This window comes from Mytilus galloprovincialis, chromosome 5 (genome assembly GCF_965363235.1).
Source record: "Mytilus galloprovincialis chromosome 5, xbMytGall1.hap1.1, whole genome shotgun sequence".
In the NCBI taxonomy this organism is placed as follows: domain Eukaryota; kingdom Metazoa; phylum Mollusca; class Bivalvia; order Mytilida; family Mytilidae; genus Mytilus; species Mytilus galloprovincialis.
The window spans coordinates 17733466-17745983 of record NC_134842.1 but is presented as its reverse complement, the minus strand read 5'-3'; the positions used below and the strand labels follow the sequence as shown (position 1 = coordinate 17745983).

General features: G+C 31.4%; 1 protein-coding gene across 1 annotated transcript; it reads right to left on the bottom strand.

The window, feature by feature from the left end:
- Positions 1–1186: 1186 nt before the first annotated feature.
- LOC143075298 (uncharacterized) lies at positions 1187–10887 on the bottom strand. Its single transcript, XM_076250669.1, has 4 exons — positions 10628–10887; positions 9701–9930; positions 7223–7496; positions 1187–3837 (listed from the first exon to the last, which is right to left on the bottom strand). Exons 1-4 carry the CDS (start codon positions 10842–10844, stop codon positions 1403–1405), a joined length of 3156 nt encoding a protein of 1051 aa, XP_076106784.1. The 5' UTR covers positions 10845–10887; the 3' UTR covers positions 1187–1402.
- Positions 10888–12518: the final 1631 nt, after the last annotated feature.

Below are 12518 nucleotides of genomic sequence, written 5' to 3'. Positions count from 1 at the left end.
GTGTCCATGGGACACATATAATGCCCCTGTTTGCATATCATATAAAGTTATAAAGGGATATAACTGAAGAACGGTAAAATTGACACTGCCCAAATTTGTTATTGATCAGAATTTTGTAGTATTAAGTCTGTTGTACAAGTTTTATAACATTTAGTTTAGGCAAACTAAAATTAAAGAACGAAAACGAAAACGAAACATTCAGCAATTTTTCCATTTGTAAAGGGGCATAATTGTAAAGCGGTTAAAGTGACACCACCAAAATTGAAACTTGATCTGTGTTTTGAAGAAAAGTAATCTAATGTAATCGATTACATATAAAATAGGGTGTAATTGTAATGTAATCGATTACATTTTATTAGCAAAGTAATTGTAATTTAATCGATTACATTTTAAAGTAATCGACCCCATCCCTGGTGTTTTGTGGTAATAAGCATTGTGTATAAGTTTCATAACATTTGGTTGAGGCATACTAACGTTAGAGAATGGAAATAAAGGCAACAGTAGTATACCGCTGTTCAAAACTCATAAATCCATGGACAAAAAACAAAATCGGGGTAACAAACCAAAACCGAGCGAAACGCATTAAATATAAGAGGAGAACAACGACACAACATCGAAACGCAACACACACAGAAACAGACCAATCATCAGACAAAACACCACGAGAATAACAAATGTAACATGAAAACCAAATACATGAATTTGGGATAGACAAGTACCGTGCCACGTCTTATCTCAATATCTCAAAAATAAGAGAAAACACAAACGACTCAACGTTAAAATGCAACCAACTTCAATGAACTTTGGGACGTACTGACGGATAAGGGTAAAACTTAATGCCCCCTCCCCTATGGGGGACATAAAAATACATTTCAACTACACTTGTTATATTCAGGAATTAATGGGTGCAAATAATTAATTGCCAGTCCAGGTTATGGATTATTCTCACCTTTTGAAATATAAAATTTCATAAAAAAAGGTTTACGCCACTGACATTTGTTGCAAGACAAAAAGAACCTATGCATGCTTTGGTAAATTCAATTAGAAATATCAAAACTGACCAAAAATAACTTACACCAAATTGCAATTCTAACTGATTTGAGCTATTAGACAGAATTTTATATCAAAATCCAAAACTAAGCAACATGGTTTTATTACATAACAGAACTTTTTAACAATTTGTAACTAAAGTATTTTGAGAGTTATTTTACATTTAGTAATGTTAATGGTCAATAAGTTAAATATGCTGTGAAATCATAATGCTGTTTAGTATACACATCACATTTTTTTTATCTATTTAGTCTCTTTAATAAACAAACAACATTGGTAGAATTTTATCTTCTAGCTAGCAATTATATCTAATGATGGCAGGTCTTTTACTTTAATTATATAATAAGCAGTTTTATTGATTTATCATGTTCGCCGAACTTCTAATGTATATTATTTCTATTTTTTGTAACAAATGTACAATATTGGTATGATTTTCTCCTCTTGCAATATCTAGTGGTGTTAGTCCTCTCCATTTAATGTTACAATCTGCTTCATGTTTTAACAACAATTCAACAATCTCTATATGACCTCTATAACAAGCTAAAAATATGGGGGATTCTCCTGTTCTCATACACTTATTAATGTCAGCCTTATTCTTTATTAACATCTGTACTACTTCAGTATGTCCTTCCTGACAAGCCATGAACAGAGGTGATATTCCATCATTATCTCTACACTTATTAATGTCAGCCTTATTCTTTATTAACATCTGTACTACTTCAGTATGTCCTTCCTGACTAGCCATGAACAGAGGTGATATTCCATCATTAGCTGTACACTTATTAATGTCAGCCTTATTGTTTATTAACATCTGTGCTACTTCAGTATGTCCCTCATGACAAGCAATGAACAGAGGTGATACTCCATTATCTCTACACTTATTAAGGTCAGCCTTATTCTTTATTAACATCTGTGCTACTTCAGTATGTCCTTTCTGACAAGCCATGAACAGAGGTGATACTCCATCATTATCTCTACACTTATTAATGTCAGAATTATTCTTTATTAACATCTGTGCTACTTCAGTATGTCCTTTCTGACAAGCAATGAACAGAGGTGATACTCCATTATCTCTACACTTATTAATGTCAGCCTTATTGTTTATTAACATCTGTACTACTTCAGTATGTCCTTCCTGACAAGCAAAGAACAGAGGTGATCCTCCAATATCTCTACACTTATTAATGTCAGCCTTATTGTTTATTAACATCTGTACTACTTCAGTATGTCCTTTCTGACAAGCAATAAACAGAGGTGATGCTCCATTATCTCTACACTTATTGATGTCAACCTTATTGCTTATTAACATCTGTACTACTTTAGTATGTCCTGCCTGACAAGCAATGAACAGAGGTGATCCTTCTTCATCACTACACTTATCAATGTCAGCCTTATTGCTTATTAACATCTGTACTACTTCAGTATGTCCTTCCTGACAAGCAATGTACAGAGGTGATGTTCCATTATCACGACAATGGTTTACATTACTGTTACAATGATATAAGCACCATGCAACCAGATCAATATCTCCTATATAACAACTGTAAATTAATGGCGTGCTATTGTTTTGTGTGTTATCTAGACTAGCTAATTTTTTCTGTTTTGATCTTTCTAATCCTTTCACATGTTCAAGTATCCTTTGTCTGAAGATTTGATCGTCCATATTGATGTTACAGAAGACATCTACTATCTTTCCTCTAAACCAGTCATCTATCAATCTATTTATATACATTTGCTGATATCTTTCTAATACATCTATTAACAATTCATCTCTTTTGTCTTTTTTTTCAAAAACAAACCTTTCACGAATAAAATGACTTGAAGCATTATTAATTAAACAATAAATCATAACACTGCCAAAGTAAAAAGCAAGAAAGTCAAACAGCTTGTCATGAATAGTTCTGTATAATTCACCATCTTTTCTGATAAATGTATGAGTTAGTGAATCCAGCTCATCACGAAGAACCAATCGAGATGTTCCTTTGACTACTCTACAAGCTTCATATGTGTTCTTTATAATTGTTTTGATATCTTTATCGACATCTTCTGTGAGCCATTCTTCTTTAAAACGATTGTTAAACATGACACAAAGAGCAAGTGCACAGTATTTGACATGTGCTCCCTCTGTTTGTAATTTATCTATCTCTTCTTTGTAAACTGTAAATGGATTCTTAAAGAAATCTTCCATTATCAGATTTTTGTTTTTGCTGTACAATTGACATAAAAGAGGAAAACAGTCAAACATGTCATAAAATTTCTTGATCTTAGACGCGTTTGATTTCAAGTAAAGTTCAGCAATAGATTGTTTTTCTGTTTCTGATAAGTGTTTATCTTCTGACAAAAGATTACATTCACAGGACTGGTTAAAAGATAAAGATTTCATTTTTTCATCCTTAAAAACCTGAAGTCTACAAGACATGATTAATTTGACTGTTTTTTTTTCTATTAATGTTTTGATTTTTTCCATCAGAATTTTCCAGCTTTCTAACTTCATAGGATTTATGGTATATGTTCCACAAAAGTCATCAACAACAAACAGGATTTTCTTACTTGGATTGTACCACTTGATAATTTTTTCAGGGTTTGTTACCGGTAAAATAACATAGCCTTCTTCTTGCATTCGTAGAGCAACATGACGCATCAATGATGATTTTCCTGTTCCTGAACTTCCGGTGACAAAAACACAACCATTTTCTTTGATACATTTTAATACACTCTTTGCTCCATTTGTTTCTATAAACATTTTGTCATCTTCCGTCCAAGTTTCTAATTCCTCTTTAATTTGACCTAAAAAAGAAAGAATTTAATATTTCTTTAAAATTTACAATTATTTTGAGACTGACTTCTGTGATTTTGCCATACTGATATGTACTCATATACCTTATAAAATTTATAAAACTTTAGGACTTGAGCTTACATGATCAAAGTTATTGCTCATTAAAAGATATAATGTGTTTTTGATCCAAACAATATCTTTTTATAGAACAAGCATTCTGTGAGTATTGCATGGCAAGATATAGTCCCCCACCGGTTAAAAATTTATTGTATTGAAACAAAATTCTAACTTGATCTATAACTTGTCATGGTGTAAACTATATTACAAATATCATGTCAATATCAATATCTTCAAGAATGACAAAAAAAAAAAAAACGTGCGGAAAACTGATTATTTTAGTGAATTTTCTGTACCTTGTCGTGACAAGAGTGCACACGCTGATATGTCTCGCCTCCTTTTCTAATCATTGATATTATGTTGATAGTCCTAAATATAAAGCTTTACTACAACTATCACATGAACTTAACTTAACATGCTTATAGTTTCTAAGACTTAACCAAGAAAACTAAACATTGATTAATGAACCATGAAATTAAGGTCAAGGTCAAATGAACCATGCCAGGCAGAAATGGACAGCTTACAATTCTTCCATACAACAAATATAGTTAACCTACATGTATTGCTTATAGTTTAAGAAAAACAGACCAAAACAGAATAAAATGCTCCGCTGGGCACAGCTTGATATGACCGCAGAGGTCGAACTCTGAACAGTTGGGGCAAGTATGGACAAAACATTCAAGCTTGATACAGCTCTGAATTTGGATTGTGATTAAATATTTGACACAGCATAGGTTTCTGTCGCAGAATGAATGTGGTCTAAGAACTTAAACATATTAAATTTACCTATTATGGTCCAATATCCAAAATCGAAATCGAAATACATGGTTAGATTCAGCATATCAAAGAATCTCAAGAATTAAATTTTTGATGAAATCAAGCAAAGTTTAATTTTGGACCCTTTTGACCTCAATGTAGACCAATTTGATAATCGGGCCAAAATATTAAAAATCTAAATTCATGGTTAGATTCAGCATATCGAAGAACCTCATATATTCAATTTTTGTTGAAATCAAACAAAGTTTAATTTTGGACCCTGAATTGGACCAACTTGAAAACTGGGCCCATAATCAAAAATCTAAGTACGTGTTTAGATTCAGCATATCAAAATACCCCAAGAATTCTATTTTTGTTAAAATCAAACTAAGTTTAATTTTGGACCGTTTGGACCTTAATGTAGACCAATTTGAAAACGGAACCAAAAATTAAGAATCTAAATACACGGTTAGATTCGGCATATCAAAGAACTCCAATAATTCAATTTTTGATGAAGTCAAACAAAGTTTAATGTTGGACCCTTTTGGCCCCTTATTCCTAAACTGTTGGGACCAAAACTCCCAAAATCAATCCCAACCTTTTTTTTTGCGCTCATAAACCATGTATTTAAATTTCATAGATTTCTATTTACTTATACTAAAGTTATTGTGCAGAAACCAAGAAAAATGCTTATTTGGGCCCTTTTTAGGCCCCTAATTCCTAAACTGTTGGAACCAAAACTCCAAAAATCAATCCCAACCTTCCTTTTGTGGACATAAACCTTGTGTTAAAATTTCATAGATTTATATTTTCTTATACTAAAGTTATTGTGCGAAAACCAAGAAAAATGCTTATTTGGGCCCTTTTTTGGCCCCTAATTCCTAAATTGTTGAGACCAAAACTCCCAAAACCAATCCCAACCTTCCTTTTGTGGAGATCATAGAGATCCAGTCACTTCAACTAAAGTTATAGTGCGAAAACCAATGTGTCTTCGGACAATGTCATACCAATATACGACCACAAAATTTTTTTGCGGTCGTATAAAAACTTAACACTGAGCAATGAACCGTGAAAATGAGGTCAAGGTCAAATAAAACATGGCAGACTGACATGCACATCATAAAATATTTCCATACACCAAATATAGTTGACCTATTGCATATAGTGTTCGAAAAACAGACCAAAATACAAAAACTTAACTTTAACCACTGAACCACGAAAATGAGGTTAAGGTCAGATGACACCTGCTAGTTGGACATGTACACCTGACAATCATTCCATACACCAAATATAGTTGACCTATTGCATACAGTATTAGAAAAACAGTACAAAACACAAAAACTTAACTATAACCACTGAACCATGAAAATGAGATCAAGGTCAGATGACACCTGCCAGTTGGACATGTACACCTGACAATCATTCCATACACCAAATATAGTAGACCTATTGCTTATAGTATCTGAGAAATGGACTTGACCACGAAAACTTAACCTTGTTCACTGATCCATGAAATGAGGTCTAGGTCAAGTGAAAACTGTCTGACGGGCATGAGGACCTTGCAAGGTACGAACATACCAAAATATAGTTATCCTATTACTCATATTAGGAGAGAAATTAAGAATACTAAAAATCCTAATTTTTTTTAAAGTAGTTACTGAACCATGAAAATGTGGTCAAGGACAATGGACATATGACAGACAGAAACTTCGTAACATAAGGCATCTATATACAAAGTAGGAAGGGTCCAGGTCTTCTACCTTCTGAAATATTAAGCTTTCAAGAAGTTAGCTAACGCCCCCGCTGCCACTGGATCACTATCCCTATGTCCAGCTTTCTGCGACAGAAGTCGTTGGCTGGACAAAAATCAACAATTCATGACTGGGGAAGTAAATTATAAATAGGACAGATTTTTCTAAAATATTCAGGGTAGATAGAGTTTGTTATGCTAACCATATTTCCCCTTTCAGGTTTTCTCAACTGGCTCTAGTTTTCCAGATACTAATCAAAACTGTAGTGATCCCCCTATGTTATATTTTTAGCCATAGTGGCCATGTTGATTGCTCAGACTGGAGGAACATTTCAAACTATATAGTTGACATCCTTTACACATGATACATGAACAGACAAACTTTGGTTTCAATCTATTGAACAGTTCAACAGAAGAAGATTTTTCAAGAACAGTTTAGAGACGACAGACTTTAAGATAAAACAAAACTTACATTTTACACCTATGTTCTATTTTTACTAATGTCAGCCATGTTGGTTTGTAGAGAGGATCATCAGACACATCTATGACAACTGGCCCAGTTGTTAATTTTAGAGTAGAATGTTTTACACTTTACCTGACAACAGACAACAACAACTGACACCAGTGACAACAAAAGCTCCTTTGATGCTTTAGGTCAGGGGAGATAAAAAGCCAAAAATACCAGGAATACATTAAATGTTTAACGTAAATTCCCTTGTTTCACATCCTTAGCTATATAACTCTACAACCTTTTCTATATGAGTATAATGTACCTCTGATGTTCCACGGTATTGGGTCTTTCAAAAGTTCTGTGACTTCCGTGTGCTCAGTCTGTAAAGTACTGTGGGAAACTTGTAACTTCCTCAGATTTTCTGTCACTTCTGAGTGCTCCGCCCCCAAAATATCCACTGTTTGTCTAAGTTCTTTTATCTTTTCATGTGATTGTTTGATTTCCAACATAATTTCCTGATTTGACTGATCTAAGATTTTAACCTTTAACTCTTGGCACTCTTGATTCATTGGCTGACCACCCAGTCTACTTACTGCCTAGAAAAATATTATGAAAAAGAATAGTATTTAATCAAAACTCCATATAACTCAAAATTAATGTTTACAGACTTTTTCATTAATGAATTTCACACCCATCTTATTAGAAAAATTAACATTTGAAGTCACTTAGGCATAAGATAGGGAAAGCTCATACACTGCATTCCTATATCTTGTTCATTGAAAATTGTAAGGAAAAACAAATACATTTTGAAAGAAGGCACCCATTAACATTTTCACTTGCGGTAGATACCCTGGGCCCTTCATAACCTGTCAGTTATATATGATCTTAGATCAGCAAAATATTAACAATATTAACTTACCTACTGCTACAGTTATTTGTTTTTACTATCAATAGACTGTTGGTATGAACCTTTATTTCAATTATAAATATATGTACTTCACACATTATATCTCTATTTTTTATAAAATATTCTTTATCACTATACTATATTTTCTATATTTATTTTATTTTTTGAAGAATAAAACCCTTTACAACTTTACATGATCATGATGATACATATTTATTCGAAAAGAAACAATAATTTTTAACAGACATAAATTCATATTACATTAATAAGATAAACATTCTTTTCCAAGTTGAAATGTTTACTAGATGAGATAATACTTGAAAACCATCATTTTGCTTTTTTAAAATATACATGTTTTGAGCTTGTAACTAAATAGAAAACTCAACTAGCATAGTTAGAAGGATAGCTTCAGAAACATATGTATGTGTGTGCTCAGATAGAATGTAATACTACTATCCGTAAAATAATTCTTTATCTTATCACTTGTATGATTTTTTAAATATTATTAGAATTTACTATTTTGCTTTTTGTCTAAACAATAGTACTTGGGACAGGGGAGATAATTAGTGTTGATTGTCTCCAATACACATGGACAAAAACTCACTTAAGTAAATTTCATTATTATATTTAGAACAGGAAAGGTATATCTTGAAGAATAATAACTTGCTCATGCACCTAAAAGAGAAGCATATAAGGACTCGAGTAAATAAATAGTGTGGTGCACAGTGTATAGAACCAAAAGAAATTTTGAAAAACATAGCAAATAATATTTATTTTTACAATATACAATGTGTTTGTTGTGCAAATATTAAAGGTAGTGAAATAGGCATAATGATGACATCTATTAATTTATAATATACGAGCTTAGTAGAAATGCCCTGCTATATTTATATCTTTTCTAAATTAAGTATCATATTACTTGGAAATATTGTAAACAGCATTTATAAGAAAAGTATTACTGTATTTATATAATTTTAATATAAGTTGATTGGCATATGATATCTATACCTTTTGTATTTCGATATTTCCTGGGCTATTTTCTATATCACTAATTTGATTTTAAACATTATACACAGATGATGACAGAAAAATGCAACATAACAATAAAAAAAAAGACAATATACATGTATCAAAATAACATTTCTCTGTGGCTAAGGGAAGCAACTCATATTGATATGTTACATACACTTTCATATGAAAAACATCAACTTTTTATCCTTTCATTTATGATATATTCGGAAATTGATTTGATATTGATATTCGAAACAATTTGTGCAAACAGCAGCTAGTACTGAACACATACAGAAAAATTTTATGTATACTTTAATTGAATTCATCATCTAAATTATTTTTGCTCTTGATTTTAAGGGAAGCAATTCCAGCTTAAAATGTTTTCAAATTATACATATTTATATTACAGATCTATTTTAAATGAGAATTTCACAATTAACATATTAAAACCACCACTTATGCAATGATGTAAAAGAACAAACACTAAAAAAGAGAGAAATATTTTTATAAAAACTTAAAACAACCTCAGATCTCAGAATGAATAATCGAGTTAATATATATTCTATGTATGTTTATAATCTTAAAATTGAGAATGGAAATGGGGAATGTGTCAAAGAGACAACAACCGGACCAAATAAAAAACAACAGCAGAGGGTCACCAACAGGTCTTCAATTTAGCGAGAAATTCCCGCACCCGGAGGCGTATGAATATTGTTAGTGCTTCATAAGCCTCTAAAGGCTGGCTGATATGGTATACTATTGCTAATGTATTGAAATGTAATTGTAATTTCATGTATATTGTATCAGGTTGCACTTTAAATAAAATAAAATCTCTAATCTCTATATGTAAAATCACTGATACTTAAGTTTTGTAACACTTACATCAGATATATTACTCCATGCTGTATTGAAATCACCAGTGGCCATTTTGTTACTATCATGATGGGCTAATATATTCCTGTACCATTTAATCCTTGCTAGATCAGGTCCTGGAGTTGTCTCCATTGGTAGTGGTAAACTGTCAAAGCCATTGATTGGCTGAGTAACAGATGTTAAGTTTCTGATCAAGCAAATCATCAATGTTACATCAAATGTTGTGGAAAGGGGTACACCTATAACATCGAAAGAATAATAATTAATAACATCTATAACATTGAAAGAATTATAATTAATAACATCTATAACATCAAAAGTAATAAAATCGGGTACACCAATAACATCAAAAATATTTGAATTAAGTTCACCTGTAACATCAGAAGTAATAGAATCAGGTACACCTAGAACATCAAAAATATTGAAATTAAAAAGTAAAATCACAAAAATACTGAACTCATATCGGAATATCCCTAATCACATGGCAAAATCAAATGACAAAACACATCAAAAACGAATGGACAACAACTGTCGTATTCCTGAATTGGTACAGGCATTTTCAAACATTTGTCAAATGTAGAAAATGGAGGATCATTTTCGTTGCACTAGATAATTATTTTGTTTAACTGAGATAACATTTTTAAATATACCATATATGCAACAGTATGTTACCATAGGATGTCGATGGTTTATTGTACAACCAAAGAAGATGAAGAAGAAAGAAGCAACATCAATTCTGAGGTGAATTCAATCATACATATACTCTCCATATTAACATAAACTCATCATAGATACCAGGACTAAATTTTATATATACGCCAGACGCACGTTTCGTCTACAAAAGACTCATCAGTGACGCTCAAATCCATGTTAACATGTTAAACTTAAATTCATTACATTGGGGTTTTCTTAGCCAGATAACATGTATAAACATACCATTTCTTGGAAACAACAGATTCCATTGAGCCTGGTTCAAAACTCTCTTTAATTTCAAGTCACAAAGAGTGTTGTAGTTTGTATTCAGTGTTGAAGGGAGATAAGTAGGTGGAAATTCTCTGTCAAAATAAGTACGGACTGCTCTTGGTGACACTCCTTTCAATAACAAAGCTAATCGTACATAATTCTCTTCTTCTTCCAAGAGGGGTGCCATCATTCAAATTATCGTTTATTTACAATTGACACCTATACCGTTCTTAACTTATGATCAATGCCATCCTGAAAAATAAAAAAAGTCTATACATGATACCATAAAATAGCAAATTTTTAGGCATTGACAAAGCAATAAGCTACATTTCCTTATTATGAAAGTGATAAGAGGTTTTTGTTCCTGTTGTGTAAATGTACGAAGTAGAATGTGTTAATGTGGTTGTGTGCATATCATATATTGTACATCAAACGAAACTCTGAAATATATAAAAGAAACTGAAATTACAAACCATACAAGAATAACAAAGGCCAATTTTTTAAAACTTTTTTTTACTTTGTCTTTTTTCAACATTCGACTTTCAACTTTCAACATTCGTTTTCAGCATTCGATTTTCAACTTTCAACATTCGTTTTTAACATTCAAAATTCGTTTTCAACATCCAACTTTTGTTTTCAACATTCGTTTTGACCATTTTCAACATTCGTTTTCAACATTCAACATTCGTTTTAAACATTCGATTTTCAACTTTCAACATTCGTTTTCAACATTCAACATTCGTTTTCAATATTCAACATTCGTTTTCAACATTTAATATTCGTTTCAACATTCGATTTTCAACATTCAACATTCGTTTTCAACATTCAACATTCGTTTTCAACATTCAACATTCGTTTTCAATATTCGATTTTCAACTTTCAACATTCGTTTTCAACATTCGACATTCAATTTTCAACTTTCAACATTCGTTTTCAACATTCAACATTCGTTTTCAATATTCAACATTTATTTTCAACATTCAACATTCGTTTTCAACATTCGATTTTTAACTTTCAACATTCGTTTTCAACATTCGATTTTCAACTTTCAACATTCGTATTCAACATTCGATTTTCAACTTTCAACATTTGTTTTCAACATTCAACATTCGTTTTCAACATTCAACATTCGTTTTCAACATTCAACATTCGTTTTCAACATTCAACATTCGTTTTCAATATTCGATTTTCAACTTTCAACATTCGTTTTCAACATTCAACATTCGATTTTCAACTTTCAACATTCGTTTTCAACATTCGATTTTCAACTTTCAACATTCGTTTTCAGCATTCAGCTTTCGTTTTCAACATTCGATTTTCAACTTTCAACATTCGATTTTCAACTTTCGATTTTAAACTTTCAACATTCGTTTTCTACATTCAACATTCGTTTTCAACATTCAACATTCGTTTTCAACATTCAACATTCGTCGATTTTCAACTTTCTATATTCGTTTTCAACATTCAACTTTCGTTTTCAACATTCGATTTTCAACTTTCAACATTCGTTTTTCATCATTCAACATTCGTTTTCAATATTCAACATTCATTTTCAACATTCAACATTCGTTTTCAACATTCGATTTTAAACTTTCAACATTCGTTTTCAACATTCGATTTTAAAATTTCAACATTCGTTTTTTACATTCAACATTCGTTTTCTATATTCAATATTCGATTTCAACATTCAACATTCGTTTTCAATATTCGATTTTCAACTTTCAACATTAGTTTTCAACATTTTACATTCGTTTTCAACATTCGATTTTCAACATTCAACATTCGTTTTCAATATTCAACATTCGTTTTTAACATTCAACATTCGTTTTCAACATTCAACATTCGTTTTCAACATTGGATTTTT